This window comes from Astyanax mexicanus, chromosome 1 (assembly GCF_023375975.1).
Source record: "Astyanax mexicanus isolate ESR-SI-001 chromosome 1, AstMex3_surface, whole genome shotgun sequence".
In the NCBI taxonomy this organism is placed as follows: domain Eukaryota; kingdom Metazoa; phylum Chordata; class Actinopteri; order Characiformes; family Acestrorhamphidae; genus Astyanax; species Astyanax mexicanus.
This window is the reverse complement of record NC_064408.1, coordinates 96,573,058-96,599,636: the sequence shown is the minus strand read 5'-3', so window position 1 is coordinate 96,599,636 and position 26,579 is coordinate 96,573,058. Positions and strand designations below refer to the sequence as shown.

The following is a 26,579-nucleotide window of genomic DNA, read 5'->3' as shown; positions in this document are numbered from 1 at the left end:
TTGATTATATGTGGTTAAATCTGAGTAAAATGACAGTTATGTCAAATCATAAACCAAAAACACGATACATTGTACCGCTAGTTGGCCATTGTGAAGTTTAGCAGTTTCATTTTCTGACCATATCAAGCTAAATTCGAAAATAGAAAATTGGGAATAAAACTTAATCTTTTTTCCATTCAGTATAGTGAATAAGAAATGGGTTTTCATACATGTTTTCAGTTATCTAGTTTTTATTTCATCCTTTTGCAAAGTGAATTTTAAGAAAAAAAAAAGGTTAATCTTCTCTCGTTTTTCAGATTTGTCCATTTTTGTGCCTTGTAACACAAATCTGATGGTATGTTTGCAAAATGCTAAATGGAAAAATCAGAAAATAAAGAAAAGATTCATTTTTCAATTTTCATGAAATTCTGATTGTGAGGGGCAGAGAGGAAAAAGTTAAATTGGAAAAATGGATGAAATGGATTTCTTGTATATATAATTCGTTTTTACATTCAATTTATTTTTATATCCAATTTATAGCCCATTTCGGTCAGAAAATGTAATGAACATAGTAAACGTTACCCTGACGCTACTTGAATCCACTGTTTAGAGCGCTGTTTAAGTTTCTCACGCGGGAAGTTGGGGGTTAAGTGAATTCGGGTCGGAAAAAACTTAATGAGCGCCATTGGTTGACCGTATATGGTATGAATTATTGCCCAATCACCGTGCAGACAAATGTATAATTTTAGCCAATCACATCGGAGGAGACGGGCTCTGTGCTAGCCAATCGTAGTGCTGAGGTCCACTGCAACAAGTGCAGCGATGCTGTCCAATAGCGTGGCTTCTCTCCGCTGCTATGGCAGTGGACGGCTTTCTAACGTCGCCTGAGGAAAAGCAACGAACTTTTCCCCGTCTTTTTTATCCTGGGGAAACAAAAGCGGACGAAATTTGACAGCTTTACCGCTTTTTATCACTTTTTACTCGATTATTCTGTATTGTAACAGACCCAAGGCACGTTTCGTGTGTTATTTGAGAACTTTTTTGGCCGTGTTTATTCGGTAGTGTTAGGTTTGTCTGCTCTGAGACTCCTTGGTCCGTTTCATAATGTAGAGTCAGGCAGGGGTTCCTCAGGATGAACGGGTCTCCTCATTTATTTGGGCCTCGGACCTTTTTCTATAGGATATCAGCGTTCAATGGCTGAGACACGAGTGAGGGGAGCCACGCAGCTGCTGTGAAGAGGACACAAGAAAGTATGAGAAAGGTGCGTTGGAGTTTATTATTTTTAATTCTTGTGAGATGACAACTAATAAAACTATGAAGTGGAAAGTAACGCTGGGTTTGGACGTTTCAAAATCGTTAATGTAACCTAGCTAACTAGGTAACTAAACTAGCTATTTTTACTTGCTTGAAAAGCTAGCCAGTTATTGGCTGAATGGCTGGCTGACTAAGGAGAGAAGAGGAGAAAGAGGAGGAGGGGGTGTCTTTGAAGGAGGGGATGCATTGTATGTGTGTGTGTGTGTGTGTGTGTGTGTGTGTGTGGTAACTGCCCCAAAAGCCCCTCTGGTTGTTACAGTGATGGGCTGTCAGGCTGCAGGGGCTTGTGGGGGCGGGTGAGGTCGCTCATGAGGAGGGTTAAGAAGATAGAGACTTAAATCAGACTACTAGAAATTACTTTTTATTGTGTGCTGTTTCACTTACTGCTGGACTAGCTTAACCCTTTCAGACCATGTATTCATTACAATCGACATCATTTATTTGTTTTAATGTTTTGTTGCACATAACACTGTTTGAGAGCTGTTGTCCATCAGAATAGACATTTACATTTACATTTAAGGTATTTAGCAGACGCCCTTATCCAGAGCGACAGTGCTTCGTTGTTTGCTTTAAAATATCCATTATTTATTTAAAATATCCATTATGTATACCACGAACCAGCCATTGAACAAGTTTATGAACCAATTGCACTGTAACTTGGCCCCGCCCAATGCACTGGAACAATAGTATTACAGCAAATAAGGCAAAGTAACAGCTATTTCATACTAATTTAATGTGATTTAGAATACTTTTTATTTTTATTTTTTACTGTTTATAAAATATAGAAAGGTCAATATAAAATATAAACTTTTACACACAAAATGTATACAATTTTAGTTGGATTTATTTGCTGTATACATTTTATAGTAGAATATTGGAGTCTCCTTTTCTGTGCATTACAGACAGCAAACAGCATTCTTACATTTTTTTCTGTCTACATTTACATTTTTGTTTATGTCTATATATAGCGAATGAATAAAGTTTAGATTAATATAATAAAACCTAGGTTAGCTATTAGATTTTTTTGGTGTTATTATTTAACAACGATTATAAGATAGCTAGCTAACCTACTTGTTCCCTCGAGTTATTTAGTTTGTCAGAAACCCTTTAAAAAATAAGAACTTGTGTTGATTTTTATATTTTACACTTTTTTTTACTGAAATACAAGGAGATTATGTTGGCACTGTGTTTAATATAAAAGCTGTATGCAAAGTTGGAGGAGTCTGCTTACTATTTGTCATTATCACAACATGTAGGTTGTTTAGATGATTCACATCAAATCATATAAAAAACGTATTCTTATTTAGTAAGGCTGGGCGATATTGTAAAAAGGATCTCAACATTCTTCAAATATGTGAGCAATTCTCAATTATGATTTTATTTCTTACATAACTTCATTTTTTGGTTTGTGAACAGACAGCACAATTTAAAGTGATGCACACAATATTGCTTATTTACTTTTTCTTTTTTACAGACAGTAAGCAGGCCCTTCCAAGCTTATATGTAGCTTTTATATTTATATTTAATGACAATATCGTTATGTCGCACCTGCTTATTTTGTGTGTGAAAGTTGTTTTTTTTTCCAAGATGGATGACACTCAACAGAGTACAGTCTTGTGCAAATTATGTCATAAAAACATCATAATCAAAAGAGCAGCATGACAACTTTATTTCTCTCTCTGAAACAGTAAAATCCAGTGCAGGTTTATTGTTAGCTAACTCCGTTACCACCAAGAAGCCAATTGACTTATGTTTATTATTTAAAGTATGTATTATTTAGGTGTACAGATATAAACAGTTATGGTTTAAGTCTTACAAATATACACTGATACTGTAACATAATACCTTATTACACTGCACATGGTTTTTATCATATATCATATAGTTTTAGCGCCATTTCTCTTAAGAGTTTCTGGTCACATGGTCCAGCCCTAAAAAGTACCAGTATTTGTGTATTACAATAAATAGATAGACAACAAGACGTTTATGTCTATGTGTTTAAAATCTATACTTTTATGACGGTAATTTACTTTGTAGTAGAAAGATTTTTTTTTATTTCCTTTAGGCTGCAAGTGACTGGACTCTGAACGTTTAGACTGTAATCTGCAGCTCTTCAGTAGAGCCTAGAGGGTTTGGCATGTTTGAGCAATATTCAGGCATGACAATTAGTTAGTGCAAAAACGAAATATTTTGATTAAAGTGGTTCTCACTGTAGGCATTTTTAAAAATCAGTTCTTCCACCTCCCAGCGGGGAACAATGTGATCACAGGTTATCATGGTGTTTGGAAATATGATGAAATTTTATTGTGATCACGATGAATGATGTCAATGCACTTTTATAACCATATCAAGGATATTGATAGTACTTGAAGAATGCTGACTCACTTGTTCTCCATTTTATCAAATGGAGAACAATTAGACGTGTTTGGCTACTAATATATTGCATCTTCTTAGTAAATACATACTGTGATTTAGTGCTGGACGATATGGCCAAAATTTATATCACGATATATTCCTTAAATTTCGGTCGATTCGATATAATTTCGATATCGATAAATACTTTGAAGGCCTCTGTACCTACTACTGTATGAAAATGTTTTTTAAGTCTTTGAAACCTCCTTTCACAAAAACTTTAATACTTTAGAAATAAAAGTAGTCAAAATATATTTGCATATAGCAAAATAATAACATGACATCCCTGTCAAACATAAGCCTATATAACTATTACAAATAAAAATAACTTTAAATGACAACAGAGGCAGAGCTTCTTATTCATTGTAAACAAATTTAACAGATTAAAACAAAAGTGTTTTAACTAGGATATATAATACAAGAAGCCTTTATATACATAAAAGCAACAAGATTTTCCCGTCAAATAAACAAACCTATAGGATTTTTCAACTATAAATAACTTAGTGACAACATAATCTATTAAAGTGCTTCAGCCAGAATACAAGAGGTATTCAACATGATATCAACGGCAAATAAACAAACCTAAAGGATTCATAAACTTTAAATAACTTAGTTTCAACATAATCTATTAAAGTGCTTCAGTCAGTATAAGGAAAATATTGTATGTAGTGAAGATGCTTGAGGTGGTGGAACAGATTAGATGTATTAACGTTACGCTGCTTGTCGGCTCCACTCACCGGCACAATTTGCAGCAAAGCGGCAAGCGAGCGGACCCGCGGCTGGGCGAGCGGAGCCGCGGATGAGCGAGCGGACCCGCGGCTGGGCCAGCGGAGCCGCGGACGAGCGAGCGGAGCCGCGGATGAGCGAGCGGAGGCGCGAATGGGCGAGCGAAACAGCGGCTGACCGAACCGAGTCTACCCTAGCCTTGGATCCGCTCGTCCCGGCTCCGTTTCGAGACATTTTAGATGCGTAGCGGAGCGGACCTGAACCTAACCTAGCCTAGCCTAGCCTAGCCATTTTAACCTAGCCTAGCCTATCTGGCTACGTGCCTGTGTGATTGAGTCATCACGCACTGAGGTATCACAGCTATGGGGGCTGAATGTGTTTGGCTCTGCGGCGAGCTGACGCCAGTAAAAAACGCCTGTCCGTGACAGATTCTGTACATAATACATATCGATATACCACAAAAGTGATATCACCGTTATTGAAACATTTCTTATCGCGATAAATACCGATATCGAATTATTGTCCAGGCCTACTGTGATTGTAGTATAAATTTTTCATCATTATAAACATTTGTAAACATTCTCAGTATACAAAGAAGACTGACCAGCTCTATGTTTTGTTTTTAAATCAGTATTAGGATAGTATTGCTTAAAATGAGTTTAAAATATATGCACTAATATACCTGACATTTCTTCAAATTTAAAAAATAATTATATATCAATGAAGACTGAAAATATTGTATATTAACATTGACTAAGAGGAGTTTTCACGTACTACACATATCTGCACAGGTTTCTTCCGGGTGCATCCTCCCACACCCCTTGGTGTGAAAGTATTTGGGTGTCTGTCTGTCCTGAGATGGATTGGCAGCCTGTTCGAGGTGTACTGCCTTCCGTCTGATGCCGGCTGGGATAGCCTCCAGCAGCAGAGTTCCAATGTTAGTGCATCTTTGGATACAAGTGGTTATGCCTAAGCCAAATCATTATGGTCTGAGTTTTGTATATATATATTTTTTATCTTGGCACTGCTACTTTATTGCATCGGTTCCAATGTTTTAAAATGAAATATTATAATTCACTTCTGTATCAGAAGCGATTCATTAAGCTTCTTATTTGACAAATAGCCTACTATTGCTGCCAGCACTCCAGCATAGCTACTAGGATATCCTCTTCTGTACTGAGGAGGGGCTGCTTTCTCTAGAGACAGTTATACTGAGGAATTTTCTCTTACACTTTGGCTCCTTAGTTTAGGCAGCCATAACTCAGGGCTAGTGTTTTTACTCCCACTTACTGCTAAAACGCCCTATTACCACACACATTCACATTCCTGAAGCTGTGGATGGCAGGCTTATTTTCTTTAAAAGTGTCAGTAGGTGTGTACGGACTATTTTAAAGTCATGCTCTGTTTTTGCTCTAGGAGTACTGTAATTGTGTGATTTCAATTTTTATATATACACTTGTATAATCTCCATAGAAAAGCATTGCCAACAAAACATGACCTTCTTGCAGTGTTGCAGATGCTCAGTGTCAAGAATGAGTTGGAAGGGTATGATGCCCCCCAATATTGTTTTTTGAGAAGGAGGAATTACAGTAAGTTCTTTAGACTGATAGAGCATGACTGAAACATTTTAAGAGTGGGCTTTGGGGTCCAGCAAAAGTGCCTGACCTTAACTATGATTTCATGACTGGATGCACAGTCACAGTGAGGTGTTAGTACTTGTAATAAAGAAGATGTCTACAAACTTTTAATCCAGCCCTTCTCTGCTATTTTGGTCTTTCCCTCTGTTCTTTAGTATTAGCAAACCCTTTTGTCAGCGATTGTGTTCATTGAGGTTTTGTTTCATGCTGGAGGCCATAGACAGACCACCCTAGTGTAAGCGAATGCCTGAGTTGATGGTAGTGTTACTAAGCTTCCCATGCCTGCAGCAAGGCGTGTTCCATTCTTAAAATGGGCTTTCCGTTTCACCTGACACAAAAAAGATCTGGGTCATAACATAGTATGTAGTGTCAGTCGTCCTGTCGGGTAACAGGGATAAATCAAGCTCGCTTTCACCTGAGAAAGTGTACGTCAGCCTAGACAGAGGTATTTCCTCATTCTGAGCTTGTGTTTGTGTCGTGCAGATGTATGAATGGACGTGCAGACTGTTATTAAAGTCCACATAATCAGATTAAGTCTGGGAGCCGTGCACCTGCGCCTGTGGGTTGAGTTGAGCAGACAGCAGATGAGAAGAAGATGAGTTTTCTTTAACATAAATACCCAGAAGCCGTGCTTTTCTGGAAGACAGTGGATTAACTGCACCACGGTGAGTCAAAAATACTTTAGCTAAGCTAAACTAAGCCTTTTGCATAGTTTTGCCATTCACCTTCTTTTAGGAATGCTACCTAATCACTATACACTTGATTACCACAGACAATACGTTTGACTCATTTCCCTGTCTATGCACTGTCAATGACTCGAGACACCCTTATAATAGAAGAAAGTGGGCACGTGCCAAGTCTTAAGGTGTGTCAGATAGTGATTAAGTTGAAGAACAGTAGAGAGTGTTCATTTAACTGATTTGTCATGGTTCTTTTCAATTGTGTCATTCTAGTTCAACTTGAGGGCAGCATATACTGCATCTTTTTGCTCTGATGTGGCAGGCTGGAGCAACTGGCTCAGCTAGAAAGGAAACTAGAACTGGTATGGTGGGTTATTGTTGTGGGATTTTTGTAGCTGACTTGACTAGTATAATATGTACGTCCCTGCATTGTGCTTGGAAAAAGGTTCCATTTCTACTAGCCAAGTTAACGCCTTAATTTTATGGCTCTGATTAAACTTTACTTTGGGATTGTCTTGCAGTGAGGAATGATATCTTACTGTTTAACCGCAGTTTGGAGTTCAGGGGCCTTCTGTGCAGCTTTTACGATTATGATAAATGTGTTGTAAAGGTCTTGTGTTTATATGATATGTTAGTAAGGCAGCAAGATTAACCTTTTACCTCTGGAAATCATAATTGGCATGTCTACAGTAGGGCTGCACCTAATGATTTTTTCCAGATTATTTTTTAAATAGTGGCTTAATTAAATACTTAATCAGTTATTCTACTTACTGGCTTATTGCATGTGTCCTTGACTTATAATTTAACCGTAATAGTATGTCTTTTAATATTATGCTTATAATGTTTTCAATCTTATATTTTCTTTCTATCTTCTACTCTTAAAAAACACACAGTATGCATTTCAGCGCATTATTCTGCAACAAAATAATTCAGTGTTAACAGGTATCCTCTGTTTTATCTCATAGCAATCCTTTACCTGCCTGAAATGATATTTTTTTTATTTATATTTATATTTGTAATGGAATACTAGACGCATAACCTAAATATGTTAAGTCTTGGATTTTTTATTATTATTGGGGTATTATATAGTTAAGGAAATCACTGAAACATTTTTTGTAAAAAAAATAAATAAATAAATGATTGCGATGTGCAGCTTGCTGTGTTGTTAGTTAATTATTCTGCCATGTCACCTGGGTGTTAAAGTATTGTTAGATAACATATGGTGCAATTATACTTCACAATAAAAGCAGCGGTGCAGAAAATACATTTAATGTGGGGCGATTAAGACACTGCACTTACGATGCTAACACTGCAAAGTGTAGATGGCTGCCATGCATTAGTACTAGTCGGTCAAGCTTCCCAGAGCATGTGCTGTTATGCTACGTTGCTGACCTCACTCTCCAGGATGTTTGCATTACAAGTGCTTATACATAGCAACCATCTACACTCTGCAAATTTACCACAGGTCTTTGTCCAAAATACCCCTTCACATGAGAGAGGTATTTTTGAGCCACAACTTGCCCTCTGGGGAAACCTATGCCGTCATCCCAATACTTACACTTCCGTACTTTACATACTTCATTAATAAATGTATTTCTAAAGGTGGTTCACAGTTTTTTCAAACTAGGGCTCCTATTAATGATGTTTTTGGCGTTGACCTTTCTGAAGATTATATATTTTTTATTTGTCAACAGTTTTTGTGGGCACAGCTCCTGTTCCACTGCTTGTTTTACCGCACCTGTTCAGATTTACACACCTGTGAATGTCATCCTGTTTTTCAAACTAACATAACATAACATAACATAACATAACATAACATATTTGATACTCACTCATGGAATTTAAATGCCCAGAAGATATTTAAAAGTGGAATGTGCTAGTATCTGTTGTGTTTGGACACTTTTAAAGACATAGACTGAGCCGATTAAATTCAGTGAGCCGCCCTTACTCATTTCCATTGAATTTCTGTCCCCAGTACTTTGTGTACAGTTACAAATTAACGATTACTACCGGTAAACATTTCAATTTTGAGTTGGCAATTTTTTCAGTTTATTTATTTGACTAATCAACTCAGCCTTATTTCTAACACACTATTAAATATTGTACTGTGCAATTTGGGAAACAGCTTCTGTTGTCTTTGCAGTGTTTTGACAGACCTTGTTCAAATTGATGAGTCGCCCTGGCTCTAAACTCCACTGTAATAAAAAGACACTAAAACCTTACTGTTGGCTTAGGCATTTCGAATTTAAGGCTGATTTCAAAGAAGGCCGGCAAATGCTTTCAGATTAATCTGACAAGGAATTTTGAGACATTTTTTAGGCTGTCGGAAGTTATGTAATGTCATGTTACTTTTATTAAGATGTTATGTCCAGCATGCTGTGATGTAACTGAAGCAGAGTTTGTTTGTCATCATCATGCACTCTCTTCTAAGTCTATCTGTGTATTAGGCCTAGTGTGTCCTCCGTGAGGATGTTTGTGCGTGTGTGTATATGACCCTCCTCTCAAGGAGTTTAATCTGAGCCAGGCTCCAGCTGGTAGCCGTGCGGGGGAGCTCTCTTTGAGCTCTTAATTAACTCCACTACTGAATTTATCATGCAAGTATGGAGCCAAGGAAACCAAGGGGAAAGAGAGAGGAGGTAGCGTGTTAAGCTTCAGGACGCTGGAAAGTGCAGCCCATGTTGGCAGATCTGGGAGGTTCTTGGGAGTAAACTTAATTGCATTCTTTCATAGCAGTAGTCAAACAAAGGGTCGGATGTCTGTTCCTTCCTCATAGCTCGTTATAACGAGTGTAATCGTCTCAGCTAGAGGTAATAGTGTGTGTTCCGGTGTCAATAAAGCCAAATGTGAATTAAGGCTTAACCCCATTCAGAGAGTGAGAATGACAGTAATGGAGATTCAGTTTGGATTCTTTTGGCTTCTGTTTAGGAGGAGTAGTAGAATCAGTTCTGGCAAAGAGAGTTAAGGCTGATATTGCTTCTGTTTGCACAGAATGATAATTGTTATTTCAAGCTGGTTTACTCTCTTACAGTTGGTGACAGATCGTTGATACTGCACATGTTACATACAGCACATTTTGTGTGTTATAAAATGTATATTAAGGCTGTATGTTGGTTTGGTCTTCAGTTGTGAAGATCAGAACACAGGCTTGTAGTTGCTGGCTAGGTTCTGAGCAACATTGAAATATTGAAAATGTGTTTAAAAAAACATTTTCTATTGTGATATGTGTATCGGTGTGTATGTGAACATGTGCAAAACATGTGTATGTAGTTTTCCATTGTTCTTGTCTGAAAGGTGAACATGTTTTCATGTAAGTAAGTATTCACTGATAACAATGTATTTCTTTAGCCTCCTGATGCTCAAGTTGCCCTATTTACATTTTGAGCTTGTTCTTTTTCCTATATTGTTTGGAGCATCCAACAAACATTAGAATGCAGGCATGAGCAAATCATTAGTGGTAAATGGGGGTGATTGGGGATAAACATCTAAAGTTGTTAATAAAATATTTCTATTCTAGTTTTTCACAGGTTTTCTTTAAATTAGACAGTTATTGAGTGCTGATTGGCTGGTGAGCTGTTCTGTGTTGGGAAATGCAGTTTTAAGTGCAACATGTTCATAAAATCTGAGTAAAATAAATATTACTTTTAATACCATAAAAACAGTGGCATCTAATAAAACAAAAGGGGTTTAACAAAGCAGAAAATGAATCACTGTCTGCAGTCAATTCATGCCTGTAAACCGTTATATGTAGAATTGTAAAACCTAATCCTATCCTATCCTATCCTAATACTTATATATGTCAGTTTCCCCGTATTTAATCAATTTCATGATTACATTTTACATCCATTATGATTAATGGCAGTAAACGAGTGGACAGGGTGAAGTCATACACAGTGGTATGTTTATAAAAGCACACTACATGAACACATACAGTACCTGTACAGGTACAAACAGTGCAAATGTTCCATCAAAAGTACAACATGAACCTTCAGGTCCAATGTTGTCTTTTAGAATTATGGAAAATAAACTGCAAAGGATCTGAGTAAAAATCTGTATCTTAACTAATGAAAATGTACCTCTGATGTACCAGCCCAGTGACAGAGTGACAGTTTATTTTATTCCTCAGAGGAGAAGATAAAGAAATAAAAAAAGCAATATTATTATTATTTATACATATTGTATTATGTATATATTGTATTATTAATATGTAATGTACAGATTATTAATTTAAGTTTCCAGTATCATATTGGTACCAGAATTGAAAGTGCTATTATACTGTCTTTGTTTTGCGCTCATCATCATTCTGGACATCTGGTGAAATTAGGGAAATCTGTTTAAAAAAGGCCTGTCTGTCTGGTGTAAGAGCATGTGTATTTCCTTATTTCACTAATGGGGTGCACAACAGGATGGAGTGAGGGAGTTAAAGCAGATCAGCCGCTTTAGTCGGACCCCTGCCCCCTCCCCCCTGAGCCTCGTTCTCACAGTATAAATCCGAAGAAAACCAGGCAATTTGTTGCATTAATCACAGTGGATTAGCTTTTTTATTGCTTAGTCATGCTCACAGAAACCTTTTATCAAAGCCGACACTGCACCAGCCTAGTACTACCACACCTTTTCTACTGGGGCCCTTTTTTCACAGCATTAAACTGTATGGTTGACATGCCTTAGACAAGTAGAAAATTTACAGCAGGCACTAATTCGCACTGGGCCACCGTTAGTTACCATATGCATAATCTACACTGCTTTCTTTTAGAGCATATTAAAGTGCTTCATTCATTATTCATTTTTACCAGGAAGGGGTAGCATTTTTCCACAGTCATGAAGGCTACACCCACTGTAGTGTAAGGTGACCTATGAATAACCTGTTTCAGGTTTTAGAATTGCTTACAGAAAGTCTGAAGAGCACAGTTCATACTATTACTTGTGAAATACTTATAGATAATTAACTGAAAAGACAAACAAGTGAACAGTGGTGAACAATTCATTATTTGCTGGCATTATGCAATATACCAGATTATTCAGCAGACATTTTCCATATGCGTCATTGTCGGTACTAATTGTTGCACTTCATGCTTACATGTGGTCTGTATACAATAGACTTTGTTTATTAAACTGCTTCTGTTATTAATTTTAGACTGTTAAAGTCAGAAATGTTCTGTCTGAATACTAATTATGGGTTTTGTGCTGTCTTGTATTGCAGGCAGCTCCATCAGTTGGAGCTTCGTCCCTTGGCGAAGCCTCTCTGTGTTACCCCTCATACGGCCATCATGATGTTGGCCTCGAAGCCCCAGGGGGACCCATCTGCAGTTCCTTTCACCTGCAGAAGCTGATGAATCCTGTTCCTAGCTGTGGAGCCCAGAAGAAACCTGTCGTCTCCGAGGCTTGCTGTGAAATGCGTGGACTCAATGGACTTAATGCCCAGCCCTGGTCCGGCTCTGTGATTACTGATGGACAGGCTAAGCCATGCCCCACCAGGATTGTGCGAGTATTTCCCTCTCAACGCAAGTGTGGTATGGCAGAGTCTGAACGTGCTCCTCTACGAGGCCCAACCAGTGGCCCGCAGGCCTGGCATGGCCTCACAGGTCTGCGGGTCATGGGCTCCTTTAAAAAGCTGCGCTCCTCAGTGCTCCAGGGCATCCAGAACAGGAGCAGCACAATGGGAGCCAGTCAGGAGAAAGATGTCTCTGCAGTGACCAGTGAGGATGGCAATGGCTTTTTAGTTACCAGGCGAGATGCTGGGCAGGTTGTTGGAAGCAGTCAAAGCAGGGAGGCACCAACAAAGGCAAATGGGGTTTCTACAGCTGGACGGAATCTCTTTGCTTCTGATGAGGAGGATGATTATGAGGAAGATGGGGAAGGTCTACAGAGGAACTCACACTTCTCACGGAGTATACGCAGGGCTTATGGTACAGGACGTATCTCCTTGTTAGATAATAAATCAAAACAGTCGGGCAGCCTAAATGCTCAAGAACGTGCTTCTCGCCAGCGTCCCTGCAGCTCTATAGAACCTCTTGGGCCTAATGCGACACTTGATACTGATGAGTATGTGAAGGCCTTAAGCAGACTGAGTAAAAGTGCTGACAATTTGCACATCTTCAAGAGCCCATTTAAACGCAAGGCCCCGTCAGCTCAGCCTCAAAGTCCCAAAAATTTTGCCACTCCAAATATTCAAAGAGCAGCTAGCGCTTCCTCTGTGGACATGCGGGAGCGCCAAACGGGTCGGCCCAAAAATCCCAATGGAGTTCGGGGACAAGTGCTAAAACTTGTAGGCAGTTTAACAGATCTCTCAACCCATCGTAAAACAAGCCCTAGACCCGCCCACAAGGCGTCGTTGTCATCTCTCAGCCAGATCCACGACGACTACTCCCGCAGGACTCCCTGCATCCCTGCAAGCGAGCGTCAGCGCAGGCCTGCACCAGCACAAGCCAGGGTATCCGACAAGCAGAAAGTACAGGCTGACGTTCATAGACACTCCCCGGCCTTACAAAACGCTCCCTCTGTGCCTAACGTCTCGAGCCCCCTCTCTAGTTCCAAAGTGCAGCTCTCCTGTTCCTTCGAACAGCTCCCTGTGATCTCAGTTTCTTATTCAAATATGCCTCTTAGCCCCCTTGCAGGCGATTGTGTGACTGTGGAGGAGCTGCAGAATATGATAATTGAGCCCCATCAGTCTGAGCGTTGCGCAACCCTCAGTCAGGAGCAGACTATGGACAACATTAAAGTAAATTTGGAGGTAAGACACGTACCATATTTTTAGTGTGAACATTCACAGAGAGGCCCATCGTATTACATATCAAGCAACCTGTTAATTTAGGTCTCTATACAATTTTCAGATCAACTTCTAAATTGACTGATGTCTGTGGAAGGCCACACTTCACCAAACTTTTGTCTATGTCTGCTAGGCTACTTGCAAATTAGTGATGTCCCTGATTCTATATGAGTATCGGCCAGTAACATTCTATTCCTCTGTGTTTTTATAGATAAAGTCGTCTGACAATTTAGACAAGATGTTCAGCTATTTTCTTTCGTTTTTACTAAACAATGTATATAATGTGACTTTTTTTTATATCATTGATATTTTTGTTTCCCTTATGTTTAATATTTGAAAAGGTTTGGTTCTGTTATCTATGTTGATGATGTGTAGTATACTATAATAACAAAGTAAAATTAAAAGATGAATAAAACAAATAAGTAAAATAAAAATAGGCACTTTGACTTCAAACAAAAACCCCAGAAATTCAGTCCACATCTAAACCAAAATCTCAGATAAATAAAAATGACTTTCAATCCAACTTATCTTCCAAGCAAGATCCTGAGACCAGTTTGCAGGCTTTCTCACTACCTAAGTAGTCGAATTATAGTATCCATATTTAAAAAATAATAAATACAATGGAATAATATTTATTACAGATTGCTGCCATTGACTTACTGATGGGGCTTTGTCTGTTATCAGACATTCAAAATACACTTTTTAGCACAATACATAATGATATAAAATAATTGTTTATGAGAAGCCTTTTGGCAAGCCATCCTTGAGATAAACAGGCAAATCTTGACATCCAGTTTTTTTTTTAGTTTTTTAAAGTAACTATTTTACTGTTGTTATTATTATACAGTTTGCAAATGTAACTATATCTGACCTCCCTGATCTTTCAGTTGTAACTGTTATAATCTGAGTACTGACATAAAAGCATTATGATTTTTTATACTGTTCATACTGTTTGCCCCTTACCATACTCCTCTCAGTTTTAAACATGATATAGAAAAAGCTCTGGATTACTGATTTATCAAAAATGTAATGTTTCGTTGTTACTACACGAGTTCACTATAGAGTTCACTTGCCCTTTCACGTTGATTAAGGCTCTCGTGCATGCCCTTTTGCACGCACACATACATTTTCTTTTTCCAAAAAAAGAAAAAAGCGATATATGCAGCAACACTAGTGTTTATTCAGCAACTGGGTAACTTGTTAAAATATGCTAATTTAAACAGCATCAAAACTACCCTGAGATTTTATAATGTAGTAAAAAGTCTAAATCTAGTCTGCTAAAACCACTCTAAAGAATTATTATTACTGCTCACTCTCAAAAATACAGAACTAACAGCAATAAAAAAATGAATCATTTTTAATTATTTTTTAATTATTTTTAATACAATTTTAATTATGCCTTCCGCCCGATGCTGGCTGGGATAGGCTCCAGCACCCCCCCACGACCCTTAATGGATAAAGCGGTTGATAATGACTTGACTTGACTTGACAATTTTAATTATGACTAAAGTTTTTATGTTCATTTTATTTTTTAAAAAGTTGCATATTTAAACGGAAATCATTTATATGGCCATTTAGTAATTGTTTATGTTTAAAAAATTGTCTCTTGATATTTCCCTACTTTTTTTTCTGCACAGTATCGGATCGGGACTCCTTATTGGCAGATACTCAAAAAAATCCCTACAATTGCATAGATATAAAATAAAGAGATAATAAACAAGAAACATGTATTGTATTTTATGTGCACTCAATATTGTTTAATTTCCATTCCCAACAGTTGTACCCTTGGACTATTTTGTCCTAAAGTACAACATGAAACAAAGCGGTTGGCTTGGTGATGAAACTAATGTTTAGTGGTTACCTTTGAGGTCACTGACTATGTGCAGTCAGCTGGGTGACATTGAACTTTGGTTTTGAAAGTGATAAGTGGCAGTGGAAAGGAGTTGTACTGTGTGAATTATAGGAGTTGATTCTAGATTATGTCATTAAGTTGCAGGTTATTGAGCTGAGCCCTCTGATTGCCACTATAACCTTTTGGCAGAACAAGCCTGGGTCTTATGCCAAGACTGTTGAGGAAAATTGCTTTGTTTTACTTGGCTTTAGAATGAGTGATATATTTAAGGACAGCCACAATCATCTGATAAAAATCAGTTTTTTTAACTATTTGTCAAAATCTATAATATGTTGTGTTTGTTTTAAATGGGTAATTTTTAAGAAATCTTGGAATCTTTGGAAAGGATTGCAGTGGGATGCATTTCAGTGTATCTCTGTTGTTTGGTCTCAGGTTACTCACCTAATCTTTCAAATTGTTAGTAGATTACTACAATGTTAACAAAATTATTTAATATTAGCCATTAGGTTAATGTTGGTTGATTGTTATCTCTTTCAGATGTGTCCTTCAGATCACTTTTCATTCAGCTTTGTGTTTACAGCCATAAAACTCACTAATTAGATTGGCATCATCTGTTCTTCTCAAGAGGGAGCATGTAGGGTTAATGATTAGTTGATGTTTATGATTAGCAAGGTTGCTTAAGCTTAGCTCCCGGACCTGTGGCTGGACATTTATCAGCCCAGGCTCCCCTCCCCTAAACACCGGCCCAGGGGTCAAAGTCCAGACCGGTGCGGGCATAGCGCACACACACACATGCGCAGATTTGAATGCAGGTCATAAGAGACTGACTGTTCCCATGCCTTGGGGATAGACTCAGAGTACATCGAGTACACCAGATATTCCTCTGTCTGCTTTGCTCTGCAAAGTGTGCTTAGATGTGTGTGTCACCATGGTGCTAATCTACTGTGTGCCGTTTCAGTGCATCTGGAAGACTCCGGAGAGAGACTCTGAAAACCTAGAGGTAAGCAGCATTTTTCTTTACCTTTCCGTAGGTCACATCACTTGTAAAGTGGACTCTAGACGTTCTCTTGAGTGGAACAGTGTTTATCTCAAGAGCACGCATACACCAGAACTGCTTAGTCATCAAAATTTAACGTAATAGCATATCCACACTTTTGCTGGTATAATACAGTGTTTTTTTCCCCACAGCATTTATAATAAAGATATTTCTTTAATAAAAGCATTTTTGTTCCTGTAGCTTGTGTATACTTATCAAATTCATTGGAAAAGTCCCGCCTTTCTTACCGGTCTCGTGCTGACTCATAAGTGTGCAAACATAAACAGCTCATTATACATCTGAACCTGCTAATGACTATGTAGTGTAAACACTGGAATTGATTTTTCAAATTAGTCTCATTGCTAATCCATAGAGACATGTATAGCTTATAATACATTAAATCTCAATGTTTGGCCTTTTACTTTACAATTACGTTGGAATTGAATCCCTCGTCTTTGGACTTTGGAATGTAAACAACTTTGGATTGTTTACATTGCTGTGGTTGCAGTAATTTTATTTGTTTAATTCTCAAAATTAATGCACTTACAATTAATTAATTGTATTATTAATTGTACAGTCTTACAAGAAGTTGCTTTTAATTGAATTGAATAAAAATCTGATATTTATGTTACCTCTCTCACTTCCAGGCATGTTCAGAACCTACAGCTGCAGAAGATCGTCTAAAGCTTAACAATGAAAAATGCAGCGACTGTGTCTTCGCTAGTCCTCCTGTCACACCCAACTGTTCTCCAAAGTCGCCTATGGCAACCACGCCAACCTCATCAGCCTCTGGCGGCGACACGCCCACCTCTTCTGTCCCCCGGAGGAGAGCAGGCAGGTCCAGACCTCGACCAATCTCAGACTATGGCCAGCTGATATGCAGGAATTACTCTATCCCTGAGGAGGAAGTGGAGCCCCTGGGGGAGAAGATGGATTACACTTCTCAAATGGACTACAACAGCAATGGTGGATACACTGACATGGACAGCCAAGAGAACGGCCATGTGAACGGACATGTGGATAACAAGAGCAGGCGACCCATCTCAGTTATTGGAGGAGTGAGTCTTTTTGGCTCTCCCACTGAGAAGGAAGATGAAGATAATCTGCCTTCTGTAAGCCTTTATCCAGTTTTAAGCGACTTGAGTGCAAAGGGATTCTCCCAGTTTCAGCCTAATTTCTGTCTGCTGCATTGATACTGTACCCTCATCTGTCATAGTCAATTATTTTACTTTCAGTAAAGTCAGTATCCTTTATCTACTGTCCATATTTTAATGTGCATAAAAAAGCATATTGGAATGAAATGTATTACTCTACTAGTAAAATATCATTATCTTTATCAATATTATAATATAATCCTCACAGTAGTTATTAGGCATTTGCTGGGTATATTGTTGAAAACAACATGCAAAATTTGAGACTAATTCTAAATTAATATTAGAGTATTAGAATTGCTGTTTAGAGTACCTTGAAGTAAATTTTAACTGAAACATTATAAAGATATATAGATTTCCAGATCCACACCAACCCCAGGTTCACTGAAGAATTACAGTAGTTAAAGCAGTAGTATTTTAAAGTTTATTAACACTGCTGTTTATTTGTGTCTCATTCATTTGGTCATAAATACAATTCATTTCATTATGAACTGATTACTGAAAATCATTAGGTAATCAACATTATTAGGGTAGCAACCACTAATAATGCTACCCTGGATCAGTGCTAAAATTAAAATCTGGGACATTAAAAGTGGGACAAATTATGGTTGGATTTGCCATAAAACACCAGTAAAGGATTGTCTTACAAATTGAGGTAAACTTTAAATTCTGTAGCTAACTGCTATTGGAAATGATTTGAAATAGTGCACAATCCTCTTTTTTCCATCTGGAAACTAATGTGTAAAAGACTAATCACACATATCGACAACTGAAAATATCTTTGAGTAAAAACTTACCAGCTGTGATCTAAAAATGTAATATAAAAAACAGATGCAGCAGATGGACGTTGGGTTGAAAATGCCAGAGAATCTCTTTGACTTTTTTTATGAAGAGCAAAGTTTGTACAGTTAACATTTAAAGAATGTACAGTAATTAGTCCTCTGCTGTAGATTCCTTTTACACACCTTTAAATCCGCCCACCCGAAATGCCTTATGAATTACACATAGAGAATGCTCATAAATATATCTTTAGATCAGTGTACATCATGTTCTCCCTGCACTGTTCATATTACATTGAGTTTTTGATGTCATCTGTTCAACTGGTTGGGCATTTTCTTGAGCTGCTTTCGTTCATTCAGGTCAATCCAGAATGACTGTATTTTTAGAATTCTGTCAGGAAACGCAGCTCAAGTGTCGCTCAGGAGTCATAATTACCAGCGAGAAAACAAGTCAAGAAAATGTATTAGGTTCACTCCTATTTCCTTAATATCACCAGCACTTGTAAGCGTCCAGAATCTTCTGCAGTTTTTCATAATATTAATCAGCAACATGTGAAACATGTCCCTGTAATCCCTTCTTGGAAAGCAAGTGAACTCTCTGAACTTGCCATAACAAATATTCAGTCATCACGACAAGCTTGCAGTTTCACTGTGTAATCTTTCAATCAGTAGATGGAACGTAAACCATCTGCTTCATGTTTTTAGCAGAAATAGCTGAACATGTGCTTGTCTGTTGGTTAAAATGGCTTGTCAGGAGCTGTTATGTATTTGTAGCAGGGCATAATGCCATATTTACCTTCGGAGGGGTCACTGACCTTTTCAGGACAGTCATTGAACTCTCCCAAAACAAACCATGCAGAATGTTTACAGAGGTCTACATAATGGTAATTGTACCCCTCTCGCTGTGTTCTAGCCTGTTTCTCGGCCCCCTGTGCCCTCTCATGGCGTCCCACCTTATAGGGCAGTGTCTGCCCGTTTGCGACCCTGTGTCTTCTCCCAGAGCACCCCTACAGGTCTGGACAGGGTGGGCCGCCAGAAATTACATAGAATTCTCAGTGGTAAGTTTGCAGATGTGTCTGCCCTTTTATTCATTTATTTATGTTTATTTATTAAGAAAACTTTATCCCAAACAGAGCTGGACAATTTATAGTACAACGTAAATCTTTAATTATGTTGTATCCATAATGTTTCAGTATCTATATAAACAATATATAATAATAATTTTTGTTTAAAAATAATAGTTCTACTCAAACATTTTGTTTACTGCAATATATGTTGATTTGTTTTATATCTAGTCCTAGTACCAAACATTATAAATGCTCTGAAAGCTGTATCGTTATTTTTGCACTTAAGCTATGAGGCAAGTCAAGTTAATGGTTGTCACACAGTATCATAAGTTACATAAGCAAGTGAGTTTGAGCTAACTTAAAAACATGACATGGTCTGAAGCAAATGAACTGCATGTAAAATGTATTGGAACACCTCTTAATCAGTGAATGCAGGTGTTCTATTGCCACAGGTGTAAAAAAAAAAAAAAATAAGCACCACCAAGCCATGCAGTCTGCCTTGATCCTAAAAAAAAACTGAATTCCTGTGTGAGATTATATTAGAATTCCACCATTGTAACAATTCAGTTTGTGGAATTGGTCAGCTGTGAGTGGTATTATTGACAATTTGAAGTGTTTAGGAACCAAAGTAACTCGCCTACAAAGTGATAGACCATGTGAAATTACAGTGTCTAAAGTTCTGAGAAGCAATGTGCACAAAATCCACAACCACTGCTCTGTAGAGTAACTACAGAATTCCGAACCTCCTCTGCCATTAACATAAGCACTACCTCAGTGTCTAGTATCTATTTAACAGTGTGAATGTCTGTAGATTTAGATTAGAATGCTATTAAAGGTCCTGTATGTGATAATGGTTGGCATTCAGAAGGTAAATAAAATAAAAAACACATGCATTTCAAGCTATAGTATGAAACTGAAGAAGCAGACTTTACACGCCAGTAATGTTTTGTTTGTCTGTATTGTGTTCGTGATTTTTGTCATAATTGTGTGCATTGTTGGGTGTTTGTATTGTGCAGAAGGGAGCTCAGATGGCTGCACAGGACAGGAAGAAAGTGTAAGTGAAGAGGACGGCAGTTTTGATGAGCTCACTGAAGGGACACCGTATCTCCAACCAGAGATTGATTTGTCTACTCTCAACGAGGTCAGCAATCAGACATTATTGTGCATGTTTCTTTTTTGTATCATTTTTCATACTGTTTGACTAGGCCTGTCATGATAAATATGTAATTTTAATAATATTATATATATAATAGTCATTTTAAGACCATTTTGTGTCACTGTTATAGTTATAGTTTATTAATAATGCAGATAAACTGTTTTTATAGAGCAAAAAACATTTTTATTATTAAGAGTTTTGAAGCGCTGACATTGGAATAATATATTTTTGAATTTTAGATAATATAAATAACTAATCTTAAAAAAAATAAAATTATAAAATACAACCACTGGTTTTAATCAAAGAGTTTTTTATACTGGCTCATTGACATTGATGGTTTCTCCTTTCTAAGACAAATGTAATATTGAGTTCAACAAAAATAATTGAGGTCATGTCTGTATATTGTCCATTTATTGTCAATATGGTAATTATTATGAGTGCTCTAAGTGTGACTGTCTGTTTTATATTCACTACAAATCCGAAGTTCTCTGTGTCTCCGCTCTGCAGTACATCATGTCGGGTCATGCTGTGTACGCTGAGGCCTTGTGGGACCACGTCACGATGGGCGAACAGGAGCTGGCCTTCAAGGCCGGGGAAGTCATCCGGGTGCTGGATGCCCAGGAGAAAGACTGGTGGTGGGGGATGGTGGCCGAGCGCGAGGCCTGGTTCCCCTCCAGCTTTGTGCGAGTAAGTGTTGAGCAGACCACACTCAGACCCCCCTAAAGTAATGAGTGTGAAACAAAGACCTTCTCAAACGCAGCTCAGCACACTAGCCCCAGTAAGCCATGGAAACTCTGCTTGAATGCCTGCTGCGGTTAAGTTAAGAGGGTATTGTAGGAGCGTCACCATGGTAACAGGTATTGATTGGCAGGTGTTGGGGGGGTGGGGGACCCTGGGAACTGTGGTTTTTCTATAGGAACTAAGTTGTGTGCTGGAAGTACTGTACCTTTTGTCGGCATGTGGCATTATGTGTGGTACATTTGCATATTTTTTTACTTACTTACTTTGTGTTTGATTATAGAGGGCCTAACAAATGTGATAAAACAAATTAGGACTTTTTTTGTAAGTGGATCAGTAAAGCCTTTTATTGTAAACAAATAGTTTAAATCTTGGTAAACGGCTCTTGGTAGAATATCAAATTTCATCAGTGTGATAATAGGTAATAAAATCAATAGGGTAAACTTAGTAAATTAATGATTTTGTAATGTTCCTTTGTTTTGTTTTTTACTTGCAAATGATCTGTGTATCTTATACCCTTTTATATACATTGTATACACATACTTTATTTACTATTTGTTTAATAGCTTTTGTAACTTTCCATTTTTTTTTTACTGCAACCTCTAGATTGGTGCATTAAAATTAAAAGATACATTTTTAAAACTCCAGTAACAAGAATGCCCAAATATATATATATATATATATATATATATATATATATATATATATATATATATATATATATATATATATATATATATATATATTATTATTTTTTTTTTTTTATTATTTTTTTTTTTTTCTGTACCTACACAGTAAATAACTGGTGTTGTTTTCTACGGTAGGTCCGTGTCAATCAGGAGGACTCAGGCAGTGAGGGTGTGGAGAGTTCTTTGGATCAGGTTGAGCCACTCTCTAAAGAGCCCCACAGCAAGAACTCCGAGCACAGAGAGCAGATGAGGGCCAACGTCGTTCAGGAAATCATGAACACGGAGCGCGTCTACATCAAACACCTCAGAGACATCTGTGAGGTAGGTTCAGAATGGTTACCATAGGAATAAATGGTGTGTGAACCAATGTAACCAACCATCAACACCATAGCAGCCATCTTGCATCCACTTAGCAACACCATAACAACCACCTAGCAATCACTTAGCAACAACACAGCAACTACTTGGGATACTATAGCAGCAAAAGCAACCACCTAGTAAACACTTGGCAACACTATAGTAACAACCTAAAATACAATAGCCACCACCATTTAGCGACAGCTTGGCAACAATTTAGAACCACCTGTCAACAACATTGCAACCCCATAGCAACCACCTGGGATGTCCAAGCTACCAACTAAACCTACTGGATCCTTTACTTCAAAACAGTGTGATTTATTCTCTTTATCAAAAAAGTTTTTAACATACAGAGCCAGTTTACGGAATTCAGATAAAAGTATGGATGGATAATAGTAACTTCTATAATTCAGTCCAAGAATTATTTCATGTATGGGAAACTGTCTGATTGTCAAGCATGTTTACTGCCCGCTGCTGCCCTCTGCTGGTCAAGCCCCTAAAAAGACAATGTCAAATTAAAGCTGATGCAGGTCATTTTTTTCTTATCGGTAAATTTTGGGGCAAATGCTCTACTCACCTACAAAAGATGAGGTTTATTACTATCTTTAATCTTTTCAAATGTTTCTCTCCGTTTAGGGGTATATCCGTCAGTGCAGAAAACACCCAGGTATGTTCACAGAAGCACAGCTTAAGACAATCTTTAGCAACATTGAAGAGATCTACAAGTTCCAGCGAAAGTTCCTTAAGGACCTGGAAAAGAACTACGACAAAGAAAACCCTCATCTGAGTGAGATAGGGATCTGCTTCCTTCAGCAGGTGGGCAGCTTGCACTGAGAAGTTCATTATTATCATATTATGTTTTAAAATATGCTTTTTTTCACATTGTATCTGCCTCTCTTTTCCTCAGGGCGAAGGTTTCTCAATATACTCTGAGTACTGTAACACACATCCAGCAGCGTGTGTGGAGCTGCATCGTTTGATGAAGCAAGGGAGGTATAAGCACTTCTTTGAGGCGTGTCGCCTCCTGCAGCAAATGATCGACATCTCCATTGCTGGTTTTCTGCTTACACCTGTGCAGAAAATATGCAAATACCCTCTTCAGCTGGGCGAGCTGCTCAAATACACACCTAAGGACCACAGGTAACACAAACAACAGTGCCTTAAGAATCACAGACTATAAGACAGCACAAAATGCACTATAAATACATGTGGTAAAAGTTGAATTGTATAAAATAAATTGCCAGTGCTGTCCTATTACCATGTACTCATATATCATTGTTGTGTTTATTCTTGCTTCAGTGACTACGAAGGGGTGTGCAATGCTTATGAGGCAATGAAGAATGTGGCCAGCCTGATCAATGAGAGGAAAAGAAGACTGGAGAGTATTGACACCATTGCTCATTGGCAGGTTGCCATCTTAAACTGGGAGGTAAGTTCAACTGCTGTTAACAGTTGTCTCAGCTAAATTTCTGAGGAAATAATCTGTTCATAAATAAAGTTGTAGCATGATGTGGCCATATGTAGGCTTTAACATTAATAGTGAATAGTAATTTGCATTAGTTGTTCCTGTGTTTGCAAATGGAGAAAGCAGTTTCACTTTACTTTGACGGCACCTTGAATGTCGCATACTAGTTGGATTTGCTGCATTGCCTCAGTACTCAATCAGACTGAACTTTAACCCAGTTTGCCACTGGCCTTTTCAGAGTGCAGTCATTGAGACAGCCCTGCAGTAAGAAAAGCACAAAATGCTAATCACTTGAATGCTTTCTGTGTATGTATTTTACATCACAGACCATTAGCTACATCCAAACCGGTGGTCTGTGATTTAGATTACAGCATCAGCAACTCTGACCAAAACAAATACTTCACATTCAGTCACGCCCTTCCCTTCATGCCTCACTCCTCCTGTTTGTGTTCTCTGCAAGGTGTTGTAAAACACAGAGAAAGTAGCTGCTAAACACAGAAAAACACAACAGAGCAGTAATAGATTTGAAAACAATGTCAAGTAAGATTTCGCACTGCACTCTGCCATCTTTTATGTACAGTGCCTTGTCTCTTGCAGAGGGCAAAACAAAAGTTTGCACAGGGTGGACTAATATGCACTTGTGGCTGAACTGGCTACAAATACAAAGAGCAGAGAACACACAGAGAGCTCGTGTGACTTAATTTTCTGCTTAGAGTGATGTTGGGTATATCATCTTTATATCCCTGACATACTCACAAGTAGTAAAATACCAGTGATGCTAAGGTGTTTGTGTTATAGCTCTTGGTGAATAAACACAGTTTACCCTAAAATGTAGGGAAAATCTTAACTACTCTTTTTTTCTAATTTTTTTTTTTTTTAGGGTGAGGACGTGTTATCGCGGAGTTCAGAGCTGATTCACTCGGGTGAGTTGACACGGGTGGTGCGGGCCGGGAAGACGCAGCAGCGGAGCTTTTTCCTGTTCGATCATCAGCTGGTGTTTTGCAAGAAAGATATCCTGCGTCGAGATCTGCTGCACTACCGTGGCCGTCTGGACACAGACCACCTGGAGCCGCTAGAGCTGCCAGACGGACGGCACCCAGACTTGGGCACTCTGCGGAATGCCTTCGCTCTGCGCCACACAGAGAACCTGGAGGTGCTGTGTGTGCTGTGCTGCAGGAAGCCCCAAGACAAGCAGCAGTGGCTGCAGGCATTCGTCCGCGAGCGCAACCGTGTGAAGGAGGACCAGGAGATAGGTTAGTCTCAGAACAGAGAACAAGATTGTGGAAATATACTGGCATTCAGTTTAGCCACCCCTTTAAAAAGTGCTTAAAGATAACACAATTATTTTTTAAAAGTTACAGTTAATTGTTGTTTTGTTTACAGTAAATTTATTTTCCTAAAAAGAAAATTGACTTAAGCATCTTTAATCAGTTACTTATCACAAAGTTCCTTTTTGTCATTTTAAACATGAAAAAAAGATGTAAAACATATTCTTGCTCAAAAAAGAAATTTGTCATCTTTAACAAATACCGGTTAAATTCAACTAGCAGTATCCAAATGTTTAAAAGCCACTCTATATGATTTGACACATTTTGAGATTGCTTTCTTAACTGTAATGGAGCATGTGCTGCTGTTGTGTATTTTGATTCGTTCTTTTTAATATTAAGAGAAGATAGATTTGCTCTCCTAATTATTCTGTGAGAACACCTGTCTATTGATACAGTACAGTAAAATGTATTAATTAAGCTGTAACAGGCTATTTATTAATAGCTATTAATAGCTTGAATATATTGATCATGTCTGTGTCGCTCCTTGTCTTACAGGTATGGAGATTAGTGAAACACAAAGGAAGCAAGCGATTCAAAACGCCAAAAAATCAAAGCAAGGCAAACTGAAAAGTAAGGAGTGGTTACAACATTCCATACCAGTTATGTTGAGGTTGACTTGAGTTAATATTCATGGTGTATGTTTTTTCTCCCCCACTACAGACAGTATAAATTACTCTGGCCATCTTGTCCCTCTCCATCACCAGCCTCTACACCCTCTCCACCAGCGCCATGTTACTGTGCCAACCAGTATCCCTCAGCAACAAGTTTTCTCGTTGGCGGAACCAAAGCGCAAACCCTCTCAACTGTGGTACACTCTTACGCGCACCGCCCTGTTTAGAAAATGAAGCTGTGAAAGTCCACTTTTTGCTCTAATGACATGAAGACACCCCTCGGGCAGCTCTGGTGCCAATGTGAAGAAACAAAGAGGAAGAAGGCAGCAAGTGAATGAAGTAACTGAAGTGTGCAAGCATGCATGTGCGCGTGTGTGTGCGTATTGTTATGTATATGTATGTATGTTTGTCTTTTTAAGTGCCTGTAAGTACCCACTGAATATCCTCCATTAATGGACTTTTAGACTTTGTGTGAAGAGGACGATACAGATTCAGAGACAGAGACTGTATGCCAGTCTTGGTGCCAAAAGTGTTTGTTCATTTCTGAGGTTCTGTGTGTAGCTGATGTTGTAAAGCTGCTGCTTGTTATGATTTTTCCCGTCCTGTTCACCGCATTCAAACACAGCAATGACAATGATGTATATTCATCAAGCTTTGTGCTTTTATTGTATACTTTTATCTCCTCATGTAAGGCTGGACCCTTTTTAAAGTTAGACGTATGTTTAGTTAACTTGGACAATTACACTAATAAATAACCCTTTATGATATGTAAATAAACACTTTATGTATGAATGTGATGTGTGGGTCTGTGGTCTCTGTACTGTACTGAGGGGGGCTGT

The 26,579-nt window shown here is 38.2% G+C and overlaps 1 protein-coding gene across 2 annotated transcripts; it reads left to right on the top strand.

Moving 5' to 3' along the window:
* The first annotated feature begins 815 nt into the window (after positions 1-815).
* On the top strand, positions 816-26,532 carry spata13 (spermatogenesis associated 13). 2 transcript variants are annotated; one of them, XM_007248987.4, is made up of 14 exons: positions 816-1,240; positions 11,946-13,475; positions 16,322-16,363; positions 17,047-17,511; positions 19,243-19,387; positions 20,413-20,537; positions 21,060-21,239; positions 22,115-22,300; positions 22,973-23,152; positions 23,244-23,476; positions 23,636-23,765; positions 24,682-25,054; positions 25,625-25,699; positions 25,790-26,532. In XM_007248987.4, exons 1-14 carry the CDS (start codon positions 1,232-1,234, stop codon positions 25,972-25,974), a joined length of 3,858 nt encoding a protein of 1,285 aa, XP_007249049.3. In that variant the 5' UTR covers positions 816-1,231; the 3' UTR covers positions 25,975-26,532. The 2 variants fall into 2 exon arrangements, with proteins under 2 accessions (XP_007249049.3, XP_049342209.1); XM_049486252.1 differs by lacking the exon at positions 816-1,240 and adding an exon at positions 6,650-6,733.
* Positions 26,533-26,579: the final 47 nt, after the last annotated feature.

Bases quoted from the DNA above. Each gene is read 5' to 3' on its own strand.
- spata13 (XM_007248987.4), top strand. The intron at 19,388-20,412 runs GTAAGTTTGCAG...TGTATTGTGCAG, and splicing joins ATTACATAGAATTCTCAGTG to AAGGGAGCTCAGATGGCTGC. The intron at 20,538-21,059 runs GTCAGCAATCAG...TCCGCTCTGCAG, and splicing joins ATTTGTCTACTCTCAACGAG to TACATCATGTCGGGTCATGC.